General features: G+C 41.5%; 1 protein-coding gene across 1 annotated transcript in view; it reads left to right on the top strand.

The window, feature by feature from the left end:
* The window catches only part of LOC124038363 (mucin-2-like), a gene marked incomplete at its 3' end in the record, with an annotated part of 92,302 nt that overhangs the window by 20,606 nt on the left and 48,302 nt on the right, over positions 1–23,394 (top strand). The window contains 16 exon segments of the mRNA XM_046354206.1: positions 384–478; positions 721–847; positions 2,003–2,106; positions 3,594–3,745; positions 3,922–3,971; positions 4,091–4,191; positions 4,796–4,947; positions 5,042–5,180; positions 5,334–5,441; positions 8,785–8,967; positions 9,106–9,345; positions 10,480–10,636; positions 10,799–10,927; positions 11,174–11,324; positions 14,021–14,064; positions 14,664–16,660. Of these exon segments, the coding sequence (XP_046210162.1) occupies positions 384–478; positions 721–847; positions 2,003–2,106; positions 3,594–3,745; positions 3,922–3,971; positions 4,091–4,191; positions 4,796–4,947; positions 5,042–5,180; positions 5,334–5,441; positions 8,785–8,967; positions 9,106–9,345; positions 10,480–10,636; positions 10,799–10,927; positions 11,174–11,324; positions 14,021–14,064; positions 14,664–16,660 (3,929 nt within the window).

Below are 23,394 nucleotides of genomic sequence, written 5' to 3'. Positions count from 1 at the left end.
AGCGGGCAGGCCTCTTCACCAGTCTAAATGGGGTCGTGTGCCAAAAAGGTTTGGGAACCCCTGGTCTAATGAAACAATACCCAAATGCGCTTCAGCCCAGCTTGAACAAAAAGCGAATCAGGTGCTCGACTGAGGGACTTGATAATACCAAAACTATTCCTTACTAGTAGTAGAAAAAGGATCCTCTGTATAGATTTTCTAACTAATTATTTGTTAAACTTTTATAATTAAACTGTTTCATTATGTTTCGAGAGCCTTTATCAGAGCCTTGGAATACTTTTTGGAGATTACATTTACATATGTCTACTGAGATGCACAGTAAAGCCTAGATTAAAACTCTTTGTACTTTGTGAAATGTTGCTAATATCTCATATGTTTTACAGAGAGATATGCCAAGTACTGGTGCTCAATGCTGTCAGATAGTAAAGGAATATTTTCCCAATGCCACACTGAGATCAACCCAAATTACTACAAGGAAGTAAGTATGATGATTTTAACTTCTCAAATGCTCTTTAATTACAGAGTTATCCCAAAGCTCTATGAATACATTTATTTTTAAACGATCATTTAAGACGTTCTATATCAAAATGATCTATTTATCTAATCAGATTTTTGTAGTACTATTGTCCTGTGCTCGTGTGTGATTTCAGAAAACAGTAGTTTTAACACATCTCATAACTGAACGTTCTTCTTCTACTGTTTCTTCTTCTCTCCCTGTAGATCTGTGTATTTGACAGTTGTAACTGTGAGAGGAGTGAGGAGTGCATGTGTGCTGCGGTCTCCTCCTACGTCCATGCATGTGCTGCTGCAGGCGTCCTGCTCAGTGGATGGAGAAACACCACCTGTGGTAAGATAAACATCAGAGATACTGAATGTATTTATTTATTAATTAATGAAGGGTTCCCCTCCTATTAACCCACAGTGTTCAACCTTTACCCTCCTATTTACCCACGGTGTCCAGGGTTTACCCTCCTATTTACCCACGGTGTCCCGGGTTCCTCTCCTATTTACCCACAGTGTCCAGGGTTCACCCTCCTATTAACCCACGGTGTCCAGGGTTCACCCTCCTATTAACACACAGTGTCCAGGCTTTACCCTCCTATTTACCCACGGTGTCCAGGGTTTACCCTCCTATTAACCCACGGTGTCCAGGGTTTACCCTCTTATTTACCCACGGTGTCCAGGGTTCCCCTCCTATTTACCCACAGTGTCCAGGGTTTACCCTCCTATTTACCCACAGTGTCCAGGGTTTACCCTCTTATTTACCCACGGTGTCCAGGGTTTACCCTCCTATTTACCCACGGTGTCCAGGGTTTACCCTCCTATTTACCCACAGTGTCCAGTGTTCACCCTCCTATTAACCCACAGTGTCCAGGGTTTACCCTCTTATTTACCCACGGTATCCAGGGTTTACCCTCCTATTTATAATTTACCCACAGTGTCCAGGGTTCACCCTCCTATTAACCTACGGTGTCTAGGGTTTACCCTCCTATTTACCCACGGTGTCCAGGGTTTACCCTCTTATTAACCCACAGAGTCCAGGGTTTACCCTCCTATTAACCCGCGGTGTCCAGGGTTTACCCTCCTATTAACCCACAGAGTCCAGGGTTTACCCTCCTATTAACCCACGGTGTCCAGGGTTTACCCTCCTATTAACCCACAGAGTCCAGGGTTTACCCTCCTATTAACCCACAGTGTCCAGGGTTTACCCTCCTATTAACCCACAGAGTCCAGGGTTTACCCTCCTATTAACCCACGGTGTCCAGGGTTTACCCTCCTATTAACCCACAGAGTCCAGGGTTTACCCTCCTATTAACCCACAGTGTCCAGGGTTTACCCTCCTATTAACCCACAGAGTCCAGGGTTTACCCTCCTATTAACCCACGGTGTCCAGGGTTTACCCTCCTATTTACCCACAGTGTCCAGGATTTACCTTCTTATTTAAAACAAAATACTCCAAAACATGTCATTAAATGTTGAATCACCATACTGTTTTCCACAGGGAAGTACTCCTCCAGCTGCCCTGACACGATGGTCTATGACTACACCATGACCAGCTGTGACCGCACCTGTCGTTCACTGAGCCAGACAGACTTCACCTGCCAGGTACATTTACATGGACATCTCATTTCTATTCATGTTACTTATTTAATATTATTTTTATTCTCATAATTATTCTTATAATTATTCATTTTTTAATGTTTTGTGGTCTATGACGAGTTTATGATGATGTGAATGGTTGTTTGTGGTATTGTCATTGTGATGTGGGTGTGTGTTTTGTTGTTGTGTAGGCTGTTGTTGTCTTGTTGTTGTTGTGTAAGTTGTACAACCGAATGCCTAAACTGAAATGTGTCTTCGCGTTAAACCCAAACCCTCTGAATCAGAGAGGGTGCTGCCATAATCGACATTCACATCTTCGGCGCCCAGGGAACAGTGGGTTAACTGCCTTGCTCAGGGGAACAGTGGGTTAACTGCCTTGCTCAGGGCCCGGGGAACAGTGGGTTAACTGCCTTGCTCAGGGCCCGGGGAACAGTGGGTTAACTGCCTTGCTCAGGGCCCGGGGAACAGTGGGTTAACTGCCTTGCTCAGGGGAACAGTGGGTTAACTGCCTTGCTCAGGGGAACAGTGGGTTAACTACCTTGCTCAGGGCCCGGGGAACAGTGGGTTAACTGCCTTGCTCAGGGCCCGGGGAACAGTGGGTTAACTGCCTTGCTCAGGGCCCGGGGAACAGTGGGTTAACTGCCTTGCTCAGGGGAATAGTGGGTTAACTGCCTTGCTCAGGGAATTGTGGGTTAACTGCCTTGCTCAGGGGAACAGTGGGTTAACTGCCTTGTTCAGGGGAACAGTGGGTTAACTGCCTTGCTCAGGGCCCGGGGAACAGTGGGTTAACTGCCTTGCTCCGGGCCCGGGAACAGTGGGTTAACTGCCTTGCTCAGGGGAACAGTGGGTTAACTGCCTTGCTCAGGGGAACAGTGGGTTAACTGCCTTGCTCAGGGCCCGGGGAACAGTGGGTTAACTGCCTTGCTCAGGGCCCGGGGAACAGTGGGTTAACTGCCTTGCTCAGGGCCCGGGGAACAGTGGGTTAACTGCCTTGCTCAGGGGAACAGTAGGTTAACTGCCTTGTTCAGGGGAACAGTGGGTTAACTGCCTTGCTCAGGGCCCGGGGAACAGTGGGTTAACTGCCTTGCTCAGGGTCCTGGGAACAGTGGGTTAACTGCCTTGCTCAGGGCCCGGGGAACAGTGGGTTAACTGCCTTGCTCAGGGCCCGGGGAACAGTGGGTTAACTGCCTTGCTCAGGGCCCGGGGAACAGTGGGTTAACTGCCTTCAGGGGCAGAACGACAGATTATTACGTTGTCAGCTCGGGCATTCGATCCAGCAATCAATGCTCTAACCAATAGGCTACCAGAGCCCCAATATATTGTTGTTGTCTTGTTGTTGTTGTTGTCTTGTTGTTGTTGTTGTCTTGTTGTTGTTGTGGATGTTGTTGTCTTGTTGTTTCTGTTTTGTTCTTGTTGTGGATGTTGTTGTTGTTGCAGACATGCCCAAAGTAATTTCCCCTCATGGATAAAACACTTTTAATTGAATTGAACAGTTAGACCATGTGTCTGTGGACGGCTGTGGCTGTGCCGAGGGAACCTACCTGAACGACCAGGGAGAGTGTGTCCCTGCCTCACGCTGCTCCTGCTACAATAAGGGCACAGTAGTACCCCCTGGAGAGGTCACCAGGATCTATGGGGCTACATGGTGAGGACTTGGTTGGCATGTGAAAGAAAATCTCTGAAAATCTGATGGTCTCCTCTGTTGTGGCTCTACTAAAATATTTAGAAATCGACTGTCTTCTTCAGAAATATTGTTTTACTGCAAGAGGCATGCTAAACCATGCTTAACCCCCTCCTCTTATACCCCTCATAACCACCCAGCTCTTGCAGACAAGGGAAATTAAGCTGTACTGGAGAACCACAACATTTATGTGAGTACTCTGAAATTCAGAACATATCGTTATTTGCCAAATATAGCAAATCACTTCACAACCAAGACTCTGTAGTTTAGTCCCTACTAACCTATAAAGCCTACTTTTGTTCCCTACAGCCTGTGAAGAACCAATGGTTTTCTTCAACTGTTCTAGTGCAGGGCCCGGAGCCAAGGGCTCAGAGTGCCAGAAGAGCTGTCAAACACTAGACAGTCACTGTGTAAGTCTACAATGGGACATGTCTTACAACACGTTAATAAAAACATGCCTTACAACACGTTAATAAAAACATGCCTTACAACACGTTAATAAAAACATGGCTTACAACACGTTAATAAAAACATGTCTTACAACACGTTAATAAAAACATGCCTTACAACACGTTAATAAAAATATGCCTTACAACACGTTAATAAACACATGCCTTACAACACGTTAATAAAAACATGCCTTACAACACGTTAATAAAAACATGACTTACAACACGTTAATAAAACATGCCTTACAACACGTTAATAAAACATGCCTTACAACACGTTAATAAAACATGCCTTACAACACATTAATAAAACATGCCTTACAACACGTTAATAAAAACATGCCTTACATCACGTTAATAAAAATATGAAAATGCCTCACAACATGTTTTAATTTAAGATGTGGACATACAGCCAAATAATGTCCACATCTTATACACTGGAGGGTGGAGGGACATTCAGGCACATAATGTCCACAACTTATACACTGGAGGGAGGAGGGACATTCAGGCACATAAAGTCCAAGTTAAATTCATGTCAGTCCTTCCCTGATTCATTGTGTTATAGATCAGTGCAGAGTGTGTGTCAGGCTGTGTATGTCCTGATGGTCTGCTTTCTGATGGAAACGGAGGATGCATCAAGGAAGACCTATGTCCCTGTTCTCACAATGGAGTCTACTACCAACCTGGACATGTGCTCAAAGTAGACTGCAATACCTGGTAAAATCAACTTCTATCCCTCTTCTTCTTCCTTGGATATGTCAAATGCTTCCCTCTAAAATCTTCCCATGTGATTATGTTTGCATCATTGTAGCACTTGCGAAGGCAGAAAATGGCAGTGTACCGATAAGCAGTGTGATGGGATGTGTGCCATATATGGAGATGGGCATTTCATCACTTTTGATGAGGAAAGGTTCACTTTCAATGGAGATTGTGAATACATACTTACTCAGGTAGGGCAATAATCATTTGTATTTATGATTTTATTTGTATTTATTGAAACCCCTACCTTATGTATGATGCACATATTTTCTCATTATGATTAAGATGAGGTAATGATAATAACTAAGCGGTTTTCTGATTGTGAATTTGAAAACATCCTGCAGGACTACTGCAGCAACAATCCAAAAGGTACCTTTAGAGTGATCACAGAGAACATTCCCTGTGGAACCACCGGCACCACCTGTTCCAAGGCCATCAAGCTCTTCTTGGGGGTAGGAACTACTGTTCATAAACGGCTTCATAAGTGAATTAAAGGTACAATAGACAAGTCTGGACATTTGGCACAATGTCGACGCCGGTGGCAGTGAGCGGAATTGCATGCTGAACTCTGGATTGCGCTTATCTCGTCCCCCCATGCATTTAGCTACAAAACCTACAGTCTTCTCATGGATCTCCCAGTCGAGGACGGTAGGAGTATTGTACCAGCATCTGTAGCAACACAGCTTGCTAAACAGTGTCTTAGACCATTGTGCCACTCAGGCGCTGTACAACGTGACTGGTCGAGAGTAGCCTACAGTACTACAGTAATACCAAAACAATCTTAACAAAATGAAATAATAAAAACCTGTTTAACAACAGTTTTAGTAAGTAATACTGAAGTCGTGCACAATTATCAGTTTCTATTTAGGTTTATGTCAACCATTCATTGTCAGTTAGAGACACAGTTGGAACCAAAATCATAATCAGTGCTCTAACTCCCCCTTGTGTTGGTCTGGAGCAATGAAGTGGTGACGCAGGGTACCGTACTAAACCACAAATTATCTCTAAATCCCGCAGCATAATCACAACAATTTCAGTGGAGCAACCACTGTAGCTAGATTGACAGGGCTGTCTGATGGAATGCCTGCTTAGAATTCTCTATGAGCAGAATTGATAGCAGGACCCTCCCCTCCTTGTATTCGGGTTAGGGTTAGCTATGTATTGGGGTTAGGGTTAGCTATGTATTGGGGTTAGGGTTAGCTATGTATTAGGGTTAGGATTAGCTATGTATTTGTACAGTAGAAATTCAAATTGACATGTACAGTTTATCAAATCAAATCAAATGTATTTATATAGCCCTTCGTACATCAGCTGATATCTCAAAGTGCTGTACAGAGACCTAGCCTAAAACCCCAAACAGCAAGCAATGCAGGTGTAGAAGCACGGTGGCTAGGAAAACTTCCTAGAAAGGCCAAAACCTAGGAAGGTACCTAGAGAGGAACCAGGCTATGTTGGGTGGCCAGTCCTCTTCAGGCTGTGCCGGGAGGAGATTATAACAGAACATGGCCAAGATGTTCAAATGTTCATAAATGACCAGTATGGTCAAATAATAATAATCACAGGCAGAATAGTTGAAACTGGAGCAGCAGCACGGCCAGGTGGACTGGGGACAGCAAGGAGTCATCATGTCATGTAGTCCTGAGGCATGGTCCTAGGGCTCAGGTCCTCCGAGAGAGAGAAAGAAAGAAAGAGAGAAAGAGAGAATTAGAGAGAGCATACTTAAATTCACACAGGACACCGGATAGGACAGGAGAAATACTCCAGATATAACAAACTGACCCTAGCCCCGACACATAAACTACTGCAGCATAAATACTCCAGGCTGAGACAGGAGGGGTCAGGAGACACTGTGGCCTCATCCGATGACACCCCTGGACAGGGCCAAACAGGAAGGATATAACCCCACCCACTTTGCCAAAGCACAGACCCCACACCACTAGAGGGATATCTTCAACCACCAACTTACCATCCTGACACAAGGCAGAGTATAGCCCACAAAGATCTCCGCCACGGCACAACCCAAGTGGGGGCGCCAACCCAGACAGGAAGATCACATCCAGTGACTCAGCCCTTGTAATAGGGTTAGAGGCAGAGAATCCCAGTGGAAAGATGGGAACCAGCCAGGCAGAGACAGCAAGGGTGGTTCGTTGCTCCAGAACCTTTCCGTTCACCTTCACACTCCTGGGCCAGACTACACTCAATCATATGGCCCACTGAAGAGATGAATCTTCAGTAAAGACTTAAAGGTTGAGACCGAATTTGAGTCTCTCACATGGGTAGGCAGACCATTCCATAAAAATGGAGCACTATAGGAGAAAGCCCTGCCTCCAGCTGTTTGCTTAGAAATTCTATGGACAATTAGGAGGCCTGCGTCTTGTGACCGTAGCGTACGTGTAGGTATGTACGGCAGGACCAAATCAGAGAGATAGGTAGGAGCAAGCCCATGTAATGCTTTTTAGGTTAGCAATAAAACCTCGAAAAATCATCCCTTGCCTTGACAGGAAGCCAGTGTAGGGAGGCTAGCACTGGAGTAATATGATCAATTTTTTGGGTTCTAGTCAGGATTCTAGCAGCCGTATTAAGCACCAACTGAAGTTTATTTAGTGCTTATCCGGTTAGCCGGAAAGTAGAGCATTGCAGTAGTTTAAACTAGAAGTGACAAAAGCATGGATTAATTTTTCTGCATCATTTTTGGACAGAAAGTTTCTGATTTTTGCAATGTTACGTAGATGGAAAAAAGCTGTCCTAGAAACAGTCTTGATATGTTCTTCAAAAAGAGAGATCAGGGTCCAGAGTAACGCCGAGGTCCTTCACAGTTTAATTTGAGATGACTGTACAACCATTAAGATTGATTGTCAGATTCAACAGAAGATCTCTTTGTTTCTCGGGACCTAGAACAAGCATCTCTGTTTTGTCCGAGTTTAAAAATAGAACGTTTGCAGCCATCCTCTTCCTTATGTCTGAAACACATGCTTCCAGCGAGGGCAATTTTGGGGCTTCACCATGTTTCATTGAAATGTACAGCTGTGTGTCATCCGCATAGCAGTGAAAGTTAACATTATGTATTAGAATGACATTCCCAAGAGGTAAAATATATAGTGAAAACAATAGTGGTCCTAAAACGGAACCTTGAGGAACACCGACATTTACAGTTGATTTGTCAGAGGACAAACCATTCACAGAGACAAACTGATATCTTTCCGAAAGATAAGATCTAAACCAGGCCAGAACTTGTCCGTGTAGACCAATTTGGGTTTCCAATCTCTCCAAAAGAATGTGGTGATCGATGGTATCAAAAGCAGCACTAAGGTCTAGGAGCACGAGGACAGATGCAGAGCCTCGGTCTGATGCCATTAAAAGGTCATTTACCACCTTCACAAGTGCAGTCTCAGTACTATGATGGGGTCTAAAGCCAGACTGAAGCATTTCGTATACATTGTTTGTCTTCAGGAAGGCAGTGAGTTGCTGCGCAACAGCCTTTTAAAAAAAATTGAGAGGAATGGAAGATTCGATATAGGCCAATAGTTTTTTATATTTTCTGGGTCAAGGTTTGGCTTTTTCAAGAGAGGCTTTACTACTGCCACTTTTAGTGTACATACTGGATAGAGTAAAACTCAGCACCAACACAGAGTAAAAGCCAGCACCACCACAGTGTAAAACCCAGCACCACCACAGTGTAAAACCCAGCACCACCACAGTGTTACCCTGGATAGTGTTAAATCCAGCACCACCACAGTGTAAACCTCTCTACTAGTATTACATTAGCAATGAACACGTTCTGTTTCTGTCTTTCAGAGCAATGAGATCATACTAGCAGATGAATCTGTAAAAGTGATCAAACAAGAGAACGGGGTGGACGTACCATACCAGGTCCACTCTATCGGTCTCTATGTTGTTGTTGTTGAGGCTGGAAATGGCCTGATCCTCATGTGGGACAAGAAGAATAGCCTGTTCATCAAACTCAGCTCTACCTTCCAGGTGAGTGACTAGAATAGGACATTTTGAACCAGTGATAGCACTGTATCTTTGTTTAGCAATTGCATTGGCTTACAAAACAATATGATGTTTTATTATCTACTTCAAGTTATTATTTTTAAATGTTTAATTTCCTTCCAGGGCCAAGTGTGTGGTCTGTGTGGTAACTATGACGGTAATGGAAAGAACGACTTCACGTCCAGAAACCAGGAAGTGGTTGTTGAAGCTCTGGAGTTTGGGAACAGCTGGAAAGTGTCACCCAGTTGCCCCAACGCTGATGTCATAAAAAACCCATGCACTTTAAGATCATACAGGCAGTCCTGGTCTCTGAAACGCTGCAGCATCATCACCAGTAACGTTTTCTCAGCCTGCCACTCCCAGGTACAGTACACAGCAGATACTATTCAATATAGATTCAATACTTTATTGCCATACCAACCAAAGTTGTTAGGAAGTCGACGTAGTTGATATAAACAAAGATTAAAAGACACACATAGACAGGGTAGCCTAGTGGTTAGAGTGTAGATACGGAAGGGTAGCCTAGTGGTTAGAACGTTGAACTAGGAACCGGAAGGTTGCAAATTCAAATCCCTGAGCTGACAAGGTACAAATCTGTGGTTCTGCCCCTGAACAGGCAGTTAACCCACTGTTCCTAGCCTGTCATTTAAAATAAGATTTTGTTCTTAACTGACTTGCCTAGTTAAATAAAGGTAAAATAAAATAAATAAATACAGTCATTTGAATAACCTATACATTCAATAGACAGTACAGCAGATTCAAACAAGCTGTCTGTACAAAGGCTATGACTTGTGTATCTTGGTAATTACATTTAGTGAGAATTGTCCAATCATATACCTCACAGCCTCAGGGTCAATAAGGTTAAGGCTTCAACAAGAGTTCATTTACCTCACAGCCTCAGGGTCAATAAGGTTAAATCTTCAACAAGAGTTAATGTACCTCACAGCTTCAGGGTCAATAAGGTTAAGGCTTCAACAATAGTTAATTTACCTCACAGCTTCAGGGTCAATAAGGTTAAGGCTTCAACAAGAGTTAATTACCTCACAGCTTCAGGGTCAATAAGGTTAAGGCTTCAACAAGAGTTAATTTACCTCACAGCCTCAGGGTCAAAGGTTAAGGCTGGAATTTATAACAGCCCAGGGTCAATAAGGTTAATGCTTCAACAAGAGTTTTTACCTCACAGCCTTGGGTCAAACTTATGGTGGGATAATTTTTAGCACAAGTCTTGGGCTAACAGGTTTCCTATAAGGTACACAATGACAAGCAGAGTTGCATGATGGTACATGGCAATCTTTTTAATAAAATTGGTTCATCAATAATCATGTGAATGACACCAAAAACATCCACCAACGAAAGTAGGAATAAAAATATAACAAAAACATAAAGTCGACCATCCAACCCAATAATTATCATCGTCAATAGTTAATCTGTAGTCTCTTCAACAAGCTGAGCAATGCATGAATAAATAAATGATGGCTTAATGCATCTTCCTAAAAGGTGGACCCCACGCCATTCCATGATGCCTGTGTGAGGGACTCGTGTGCCTGTGACACTGGTGGAGACTGCGAATGTTTCTGTACAGCTGTAGCAGCCTACGCCCAGGCCTGTAACGAGGCAGGGGCTTGTATCAAGTGGAGAACACCAGATATCTGCCGTGAGTCATTTGCTTTGAGTGGGACAATTGATTGATGGATAGGTGGGATTGTTTAGCTATCGGGACAAAATACACATTTATGATTTCAATGTGTAACTTTTCAATCAATCCTCTTTTAGAACCCTGGTTCAGTTAAAATGTGACATGTTTTTATTTCACCAGCTCTGTTCTGTGATTTCTACAACCCTATTGGTGAGTGTGAGTGGCATTATAATCCGTGTGGATACCCCTGTATGAAGACCTGCAAGAATCCCTCAGGAACATGCTCCAGTCAGATCCCTGCACTGGAAGGTAACTAAGAGCCCTTCATAACAGCTTGGCCGTTTGATTTGGACAATTTACATTCCAAGTTGTTAAACAAATGTACAGTATAAAATATGTAATAACTCCTCCCTCCCTTGTTCATCTATACTGAAAACTAAATACCAATTTTGAAATATCATATCCATTACAGCTTTGGTGTTAGAACTAGATACCATGAGGATGATCTAATCTGTGCAGGTGTCCTGGATTAAATTGACTGTTTATATCTTAAAGGTTGCTATCCAAAATGTCCTTCGGCCCAGCCTTATTTGGAAGAAAGTACCATGAAGTGTGTCAGTAAGAAGGACTGTGGTTGCTACGATGGAGATGGAACTCATTACAACGAGGGAGAGGTTATACCTTCCAAGGAGAACTGTCAGACATGGTATGTTTTCAGATCAACATTTTGATAAATACATAGATACTGTATTTACATTACATAGGATTTAATACAGTTGGAATAAGCCTTAAGGTAACCTGTATCTCTGGTCAGATAAGGCAAGGTCAATAGTCCACCTACAAAGAGGCTTTCCTACCATTCAATTGATTTTGATTTTCAAAGATTGTGATTTGACCTGTTAATACATTATTGGGATTTGACCTGTTAATACATTATTGGGATTTGACCTGTTAATACCTTATTGGGATTTGACCTGTTAATACATTATTGTGACTTGACCTGTTAATACATTATTGGGATTTGACCTGTTAATACATTATTGGGATTGCCTTATTGGGATTTGACCTGTTAATACCTTATTGGGATTACCTTATTGGGATTTGACCTGTTAATACCTTATTGGGATTACCTTATTGGGATTTGACCTGTTAATACCTTATTGGGATTACCTTATTGGGATTTGACCTGGTAATACCTTATTGGGATTTGACCTGTTAATACATTATTGGGATTTGACCTGGTAATACCTTATTGGGATTACCTTATTGGGATTTGACCTGGTAATACATTATTGGGATTTGACCTGTTAATACATTATTGGGATTTGACCTGTTAATACATTATTGGGATTTGACCTGTTAATACATTATTGGGATTTGACCTGTTAATACATTATTGGGATTTGACCTGTTAATACATTATTGGGATTACCTTATTGGGATTTGACCTGTTAATACATTATTGGGATTTGACCTTTTAATACATTATTGGGATTTGACCTGTTAATACCTTATTGGGATTTGACCTGTTAATACATTATTGGGATTTGACCTGTTAATACATTATTGGGATTTGACCTGTTAATACATTATTGGGATTTGACCTGTTAATACATTATTGGGATTTGACCTGTTAATACATTATTGGGATTTGACCTGTTAATACCTTATTGGGATTTGACCTGTTAATACATTATTGGGATTTGACCTGTTAATACCTTATTGGGATTACCTTATTGGGATTTGACCTGTTAATACCTTATTGGGATTTGACCTGTTAATACCTTATTGTGATTTGACCTGTTAATACCTTATTGGGATTTGACCTGTTAATACATTATTGGGATTTGACCTGTTAATACCTTATTGGGATTACCTTATTGGGATTTGACCTGTTAATACCTTATTGGGATTTGACCTGTTAATACCTTATTGTGATTTGACCTGGTAATACCTTATTGGGATTTGACCTGTTAATACATTATTGGGATTTGACCTGTTAATACCTTATTGGGATTACCTTATTGGGATTTGACCTGTTAATACCTTATTGGGATTTGACCTGTTAATACCTTATTGTGATTTGACCTGGTAATACCTTATTGGGATTACCTTATTGGGATTTGACCTGTTAATACATTATTGGGATTTGACCTGTTAATACATTATTGGGATTTGACCTGTTAATACCTTATTGGGATTACCTTATTGGGATTTGACCTGTTAATACCTTATTGGGATTTGACCTGTTAATACCTTATTGTGATTTGACCTGGTAATACCTTATTGGGATTACCTTATTGGGATTTGACCTGTTAATACATTATTGGGATTTGACCTGTTAATACCTTATTGGGATTTGACCTGTTAATACCTTATTGTGATTTGACCTGTTAATACCTTATTGGGATTTGACCTGTTAATACCTTATTGGGATTTGACCTGTTAATACCTTATTGTGATTTGACCTGGTAATACCTTATTGGGATTACCTTATTGGGATTTGACCTGTTAATACATTATTGGGATTTGACCTGTTAATACCTTATTGGGATTTGACCTGTTAATACCTTATTGGGATTTGACCTGTTAATACCTTATTGGGATTTGACCTGTTAATACCTTATTGGGATTTGACCTGTTAATACCTTATTGGGATTTGACCTGTTAATACATTATTGGGATTTGACCTGTTAATACCTTATTGGGATTTGACCTGTTAATACCTTATTGGGATTTGACCTGTTAATACCTTATTGGGATTTGACCTGTTTACCTTATTGGGATTTGACCTGTTAATACCTTATTGGGATTTGACCTGTTAATACCTTATTGTGATTTGACCTGTTAATACCTTATTGGGATTTGACCTGTTAATACCTTATTGGGATTTGACCTGTTAATACCTGATTTGACCTTTAATACCTTATTGTGATTTGACCTGTTAATACCTTATTGGGATTTGACCTGTTAATACCTTATTGGGATTTGACCTGTTAATACCTTATTGGGATTTGACCTGTTAATACCTTATTGGGATTTGACCTGTTAATACCTTATTGGGATTTGACCGGTTAATACCTTATTGGGATTTGACCTGTTAATACCTTATTGGGATTTGACCTGTTAATACCTTATTGTGATTTGACCTGTTAATATCTTAATGTGATTTGACCTGTTAATCCTTTAATACCTTGTTGTGATTTGACCTTTTAATACCTTATTGGGATTTGACCTTTTAATACCTTATTGTGATTTGACCTGTTAATACCTTATTGGGATTTGACCTGTTAATACCTTATTGTTAATATAACATGTAACATTGTTTTGTACTTCATAATAAATAGCTCTTCATATTTTATTTGACAAAAGGTACTGTAACCTCCCTCTTTCTTTTTCAAGTCGTTGCTCATCAACTGAGGTCAGATGCAGCTATGTGGTCCAAGGTAAGGAAAACCACTACAGACTGAAACATCAGCCTACATTATTACCAAGAAGTAACATGACAAGATGATTACATGATAATAACTGAAACATTAGCCTACATTATTACCAAGAAGTAACATGACAAGATGATTACATGATAATAACTGAAACATTAGCCTACATTATTACCAAGAAGTAACATGACAAGATGATTACATGATAAGTAACTGAAACAAGCCTATATTATTACCAGAATAACATGACAAGATGATTACATAATAATAACTGAAACATTAGCCTACATTGATAACATGACAAGATGATTACAAGATTATAACTGAAACATTAGCCTACATTATTACCAAGATTGTAACATGACAAGATGATTACATAATAATAGCTGAAACATTGGCCTACATTATTAACAAGAAGGTAACATGACAAGATGATTACGTAATAATAACTGAAACATTGGCCTACATTATTACCAAGAAGGTGACATGACAAGATGATTACATGATAATAACTGAAACATTGGCCTACATTATTACCAAGAAGGTAATATGACAAGATGATTACATAATAATAACTGGTGTTCCTTGTGAAAATCCTATTGCAGCTTGTAATTGTTTATACAACGGCAGAACATACAAGTATGGAGCGACCATATATCACACATCTGACGGTGACGGGACCTGTATTACTGCCACCTGCAAAGAGAATGGAACTATTGTCCGGATTATGAACCCCTGTCCCAGCACCCCAACTCCAACAACTACACCAAGTGTTACAACAACACAGATATTCACTCAAGCACCAACCACAACAGTATTTGTTTTCTCAACTCCTACCACTACCCCAACCCATACCCCTACCCCCACAACAACTCCTACCACTACCCCAACCCATACCCCTACCCCCACAACAACTCCTACCACTACCCCAACAACAACTTCTACCACTACCCCAACAACAACGCCTACCACTACCGCAATAACAACCCCTATTTCACCAACAACCACTTCACCCACTACTACTCCACACTGCCTGACCAAGATTGTCTGTGAATGGTCAGACTGGATTGACAATCACTATCCTACTCAAGAAACAGGAGGAGATTATGAAACCATAGAAAATATAAAGAAATATAGAAATGATACTTGTAGCCAACCTAAGGAGGTAGAATGCAGAGCCAAGGACTTATTCCTTGTTCCTTTGGACAAACTAGGTCAACATGTTGAATGCAATCCCTCAGTTGGACTGATATGCCACAACAAGGATCAAGGCATCCCACCAATATGCTACAACTACGAGATCAGAGTTAGATGTTGTGTTGATGTTTGTAGCAATGGGACAACTACCACCTCAGTTAGGCCCACAACAACCATTACAACAACAACTGCTACCACTACCCCAACATCAAAACCAACAACTACCCCAACAACTACCACAACTACCCCAACAACAAAACCTTCCACTACCCCAACAACTACCACAACTACTTCAACAACTAAACCTACCACTACCCCAACAACAACCCCTACCACTACCCCAACAACAACCCCTACCTCTACCCCAACCACAACCCCTACCACTGCCCTCACAACAACCCCTATTTCACCAACAACCACTTCACCCACTACTACTCCACACTGCCTGACCAAGACTGTCTGTGAATGGTCAGACTGGATTGACAATCACTATCCTACTCAAGAAACAGGAGGAGATTATGAAACCATAGAAAATATAAAGAAATATAGAAATGATACTTGTAGCCAACCTAAGGAGGTAGAATGCAGAGCCAAGGACTTATTCCTTGTTCCTTTGGACAAACTAGGTCAACATGTTGAATGCAATCCCTCAGTTGGACTGATATGCCACAACAAGGATCAAGGCATCCCACCAATATGCTACAACTACGAGATCAGAGTCAGATGTTGTGTCGATGTTGTTGATGTTTGTAGCAATGGGACAACTACCACCTCAGTTAGGCCCACAACAACCATTACAACAACAACTGCTACCACTACCCCAACATCAAAACCAACAACTACCCCAACAACTACCACAACTACCCCAACAACAAAACCTTCCACTACCCCAACAACTACCACAACTACCTCAACAACTAAACCTACCACTACCCCAACAACTACTGCAACTACTACACCTACCACTACCACAACAACAAAACCAACCACTACCCCTGCAACTACTTCAGCTACTTCAACAACATCTCCTACCACTACCCCAACATCAAAACCTGCCACTACGCCAACATCTACTACAACTACTTCAACAACTAAACCTACCACTACCCCAACATCTACTACAACTACTTCAACAACTAAACCTACCACTATCCCAACAACTGCTACCACTACCCCAACATCTAAACCTACCACTACCCTAACAACAAAACCTACAACTACTACAGCTACTTCAACAACATATCTTACCAGTAACCCAACAACAAAACCTACCACCACCCCAACAACTATTACAACTACTTCAACAACAAAACCTACCACTACCCCAACATCTACTACAACTACTTCAACAACTAAACCTACCACTACCCCAACATCTACTACAACTACTTCAACAACTAAACCTACCACTACCCCAACATCTACTACAACTACTTCAACAACTAAACCTACCACTACCCCAACATCTACTACAACTACTTCAACAACTAAACCTACCACTACCCCAACATCAAAACCTACCACTACCCCAACATCTACTACAACTACTTCAACAACTAAACCTACCACTACCCCAACATCTACTACAACTACTTCAACAACTAAACCTACCACTACCCCAACATCAAAACCTACCACTACCCCAACATCTACTACAACTACTTCAACAACTAAACCTACCACTACCCCAACATCAAAACCTACCACTACCCCAACATCTACTACAACTACTTCAACAACAAAACCTACCACTACCCCAACATCTACTACAACTACTTCAACAACTAAACCTACCACTACCCCAACATCAAAACCTACCACTACCCCAACATCTACTACAACTACTTCAACAACTAAACCTACCACTACCCCAACATCTACTACAACTACTTCAACAACTAAACCTACCACTACCCCAACATCTACTACAACTACTTCAACAACAAAACCTACCACTACCCCAACATCTACTACAACTACTTCAACAACTAAACCTACCACTACCCCAACATCAAAACCTACCACTACCCCAACTACTTCAACAACTAAACCTACCACTTCCACAACAACAACTCCTACCAATACCCCAACAACTGCTACAACTACCCCAACATCAAAACCTACCACTACACCAACAACTCCCACAACTACTTCAACAACAAAACTTACCACAACCCCAACAACAAAAGCTACAACTACTACAGTTACTTCAACAACTAAACCTACCACTACCCCAACAACAACTACTACATCTACCCCAACATCAAAACCTACCACTACGCCAACATCTACTACAACTACTTCAACAACTAAACCTACCACTTCCCCAACAACAACTCCTACCACTACCCCAAAAACAACTCCTACCACCACCTCAACAACAACTCCTACCACTACCCCAACATTAAAACATACCAATACCCCAACAACTGCTACAACTACCCCAACATCAAAACCTACCACTACACCAACACCTCCCACAACTACTTCAACAACAAAACTTACCACAACCCCAACAACAAAAGCTACAACTACTACAGTTACTTCAACAACTAAACCTACCACTACCCCAACAACAACTACTACATCTACCCCAACATCAAAACCTACCACTACGCCAACATCTACTTCAAGTACTTGACAACTAAACCTACCACTTACCCAACAACAACTCCTACCACTACCCCAAAAACAACTCCTACCACCACCTCAACAACAACTCCTACCACTACCCCAACATCAAAACCTACCACTACCCCAACAACTACTACAACTACCCTAACAACAAAGCCTACTACTAACCCAACAACAACTGCAACTACTTCAACAACTAAACCTGCCACTACCCAACCAAACACTACAGCTTCTTCAACAACTAAACCTACCATTACCCCAACAACAGCTACTACCACTACTCCAACATCTACTTCAACTACTTCAACAACTAAACCTACCAGTAACCCAACATCTACTACAACTACCCCAACATCAAAACCTGCCACTACCCCAACGTCTACTACAACTACTCCCACAACTAAACCTACCACCTCCCCAACAACAACTCCTACCACTACCCCAACAACTGCTACCACTACCCCAACATCTAAACCTACCACTACCCTAACAACAAAACCTACAACTACTACAGCTACTTCAACAACATATCTTACCAGTAACCCAACAACAAAACCTACCACCACCCCAACAACTATTACAACTACTTCAACAACAAAACCTACCACTACGCCAACATCTACTACAACTACTTCAACAACTAAACCTACCACTACCCCAACATCAAAACCTACCACTACCCCAACATCTACTACAACTACTTCAACAACTAAACCTACCACTACCCCAACATCTACTACAACTACTTCAACAACTAAACCTACCACTACCCCAACATCAAAACCTACCACTACCCCAACATCTACTACAACTACTTCAACAACTAAACCTACCACTACCCCAACATCTACTACAACTACTTCAACAACTAAACCTACCACTACCCCAACATCAAAACCTACCACTACCCCAACATCTACTACAACTACTTCAACAACAAAACCTACCACTACCCCAACATCTACTACAACTACTTCAACAACTAAACCTACCACTACCCCAACATCTACTACAACTACTTCAACAACTAAACCTACCACTACCCCAACATCAAAACCTACCACTACCCCAACATCTACTACAACTACTTCAACAACTAAACCTACCACTTCCCCAACAACAACTCCTACCAATACCCCAACAACTGCTACAACTACCCCAACATCAAAACCTACCACTACACCAACAACTCCCACAACTACTTCAACAACAAAACTTACCACAACCCCAACAACAAAAGCTACAACTACTACAGTTACTTCAACAACTAAACCTACCACTACCCCAACAACAACTACTACATCTACCCCAACATCAAACCTACCACTACGCCAACATCTACTACAACTACTTCAACAACTAAACCTACCACTTCCCCAACAACAACTCCTACCACTACCCCAAAAACAACTCCTACCACCACCTCAACAACAACTCCTACCACTACCCCAACATTAAAACATACCACTACCCCAACAACTACTACAACTATTTCAACAACAAAACCTACCACTACCCCAACGTCTACTACAACTACTTCAACAGCTAAAACTACCACTTCCCAAACAACAACTCCTACCACTACCCCAACATCAAAACCTACCACTATCCAAACAACAACTTCAACTACTTCAACAACAAAACTTACCACAACCCCAACAACAAAACCTACAACTACTACAGCTACTTCAACAACATCTCCTACCAGTACCCCAACATCAACTCCTACCACTACCCCAACAACTATTACAACTACTTCAAAAACAAAACCAACCACTATGCCAACACCTACTACAACTACTTCAACAACTAAACCTACCACTACCCCAACAACAACTACTACATCTACCCCAACATCAAAACCTACCACTACCCCAACATCTACTACAACTACTTCAACAACTAAACCTACCACTTACCCAACAACAACTCCTACCACTACCCCAAAAACAACTCCTACCACCACCTCAACAACAACAACTCCTACCACTACCCCAACATTAAAACCTACCACTACCCCAACGTCTACTACAATTACTTCAACAGCTAAACCTACCACTTCCCTAACAACAACTCCTACCAATACCCAAACAACAACTCCTACCAATACCCAAACAACAACTCCTACCACTACCCCAACATCAAAACCTACCACTATCCAAGCAACAACTACAGCTACTTCAACAACTAAACCTACCACTACCCCAACTGCTCCTACCACTACCCCAACATCAAACCTACCACTATCCAAACAACAACTACAGCTACTTCAACAACTAAACCTACCACTACCCCAACAGCTCCTACCACTACCCCAACATCAAAACCTACAACTACCTTAACCATCTACTACAACAAAACCTACCAATACCCCAACAACTACTTCAGCTACTTCAACAAAATTCCTACCACTACCCCCCAAAACCTACCACTACTACAACTACCCTAACAACAAAACCTACTACTAACCCAACAACAACTGCAACTACTTCAACAACTAAACCTGCCACTACCCAACCAAACAATACCATTTCTTCAACAACTAAACCTACCACTACCCCAACAACAACTACTGCAATTACCCCAACAACTAAACCTACCACAACCCCAACATCAAAACCTTCTACTACCCCAACAACTACTGCAACGACTTCAACAACACCTACTACAATTTCTTCAACAACTAAACCTACCACTACCCCAACAACAACTACTGCAACTACCCCAACAACTAAACCTACCACAACCCCAACAACAACTCCTACCACTATCCCAACATCAAAACCTTCTACTACCCCAATAACTACTGCAACTACTTCAACAACAACTACTACAGCTACTTCCACAACTAAACCTTTCACTACCCCAACAACAACTACTACAACTACCCCAAAATCAAAACCTACAACTACCCCAATAGCAACTACCTCTACTTCAACATCTAAACCTACCACTACCCCCAACAACACCTACTACAACTACCCTACAACTAAACCTAACACTACCCCAACAAAATATCCTACCACTACCCCAACAACATCTACTACCACTACCCCAACACCACCTACAACTACTTCAACAATTAAACCTACCACTACTCCAACATCTCCTACCACTACCCCAACGACAAAACCTACCACCACCCCTACAACTACTTCAACAACAACTACTACAACTACTTCATTAACTAAACCTACCACTACCCCAACAACTAATACAACTACCCCAACAACAAAACCTACTACTAACCCAACATCAACTACAACTACTTCAACAACTAAACCTACACCCACCTACCAACAACACAACCTACCACTACCCCAACAGCTACTACCACCACTACCACTACTTCCCAACAACAACTACTACATCTACCCCAACATCAAAACCTACCACTACCCCAACAACTCCTACTACTACCACCACTACCACTACCCCAACATCTACTTCAACTTACTTCAACAACTAAACCTACCAGTAAGCTACTACCACTACTCCAACATCTACGCTCAACTACTTCCAACATCTAACCCAACTACTACAACTACCCCAACATCAAAACCTGCCACTACCCCAACGTCTCAACAACAAACTACTACCCCACAACTAAACCTACCACTACCCCAACAACAAAACTATTTGACAACAAAGCATCTACCACAACAACTGCAACTTCAACAACTTGCCACTACCCAACCAAACACTACAGTCACTAAAACCATTCCACCACATACATACTCCAACATCTACTTCAACTACTTCAACCTAAACCACCAGTGCAAAACTACAACTACCCCAACATTGACCATACAGACACAAAAAAACCAACAACAAAACATTTGACATCAAAACCTGCCACAACCCCATATCACTACCCCAACAACAACAGACCCTCAAAACCACCACCCCAACAACAACAACCCCTACCACTACCCCCAAAACAACCCCTACCATTACCCCCAAAACAACCCATATCACTAGCCCAACACCCCCTACCACTAGCCCAACCACAAATCCTACCACATTATGTTTTGCACATATAAAAATCTAAATTTCCCTGCTGGTAAGTGAAAAAGCTTCCTTCATTAAAATGATTAATTCTGACTACATATTGCATTCATACACTTCATTTTAATATCTATTCATTACTAATATTATGTTTATGTTTAGGTTCCTTGATATATAATGAGACTGATGGGGCAGGCTGGTGTTTCACCTCTTACTGTAACTCAAGTTGTGTTGTTGAGAAACAAGCCAGACCATGTCCCTCTACGACCCGGCTACAGTCAGCACTGTCTCAGCTACAGTCAGCACTGTCTCAACAACAACAGAAGCTACACATTCTACAACATCTACATTGTCCCCGACTACACCTTACAAGGGCTGTGAATATGTCATTCCACCAAGAAGGTAATGAAATAAAATAAACATAATTATTGTGTTCATTAGTTCATAGTGCTGTGTAGTTTATATAGTTGTGTAGTTCGCAGTGTTGTGTAGTTTATAGTGTTCTGTAGTTCATAGTGTTGTGTAGTTCGTAGTGTTTGTGTAGCTCATAGTGTTGTGTAGTTCATAGTGTTGTGTAGTGTATAGTGTTGTGTAGTACGTAGTGTGTTTACTTTCAGGACTAAAACATACATTTTCAACTTTAGGATGGTGAGACTTGGAAGACAGACAACTGCACTACTCAGACTTGCCACAGGGTGTAATTACCACCACGCCTGTGGACTGTAAGTCTGTAGAAAAGCCTGTGTGTGAAAATGGATACCCACCAGTGAAAGTCTATGACGAATCAGGTTGCTGCTATCACTACGAATGTGAATGTAAGTTCAAGCGTAATGTTTTAAATTATCTTCTCACCTTCTACAAATACGTATTGCCCCCAGTTTAATTGTTTTAAAGACGTCTTTTCAGTGATTTTGAACTTTTTCTGTTGAGATATCCCAAATATAAATACAGTAAAGTATGCCATACTAAAGGAGTAAAAATACAATATGTTTTTTACACAAATGAAAACTTCAAGGAGTTGGTCTGATCCAGTGGCGCAACTTTTGGTTTTAGAAGTGGGGGGTGGGGGCATAATCATTATCATTATTATTTATATCCCAGTCGCATAAACACTCCAAACAGCCTACTGGACCACTCAGAAGGGGTCCATGGTCCTAAAGCGCAGCGTTGCCAGCATTTTTGTATCACAATACAATGATACAAAACTGAAATTACAAAAAAAACTGATACAAACTGGAGATTCCACCCCATCCCCCAGTGAAAGTTGCACCCCTTGGTCTGATCTGATAGTGACATTGTGATGTTATCAGCTTGTGCCATTTCATGAGGATACCTCGACCAGCTGCTGTGTTCAGCCGTCAGGTGTTAAATGAGGTGAAAAGGAGACTGGAGTAGGACTTTAAGCTCTTGTATTGATGAGAGATCTATCTATTTGTTACCTTCTTCTGTTCTACAGGTATATGCTATGGATGGGGAGACCCTCATTACGTCACATTT

Source organism: Oncorhynchus gorbuscha, linkage group LG01 (genome assembly GCF_021184085.1).
Source record: "Oncorhynchus gorbuscha isolate QuinsamMale2020 ecotype Even-year linkage group LG01, OgorEven_v1.0, whole genome shotgun sequence".
Lineage (NCBI taxonomy): Eukaryota > Metazoa > Chordata > Actinopteri > Salmoniformes > Salmonidae > Oncorhynchus > Oncorhynchus gorbuscha.
This window is presented reverse-complemented; position numbering and strand designations above follow the sequence as displayed.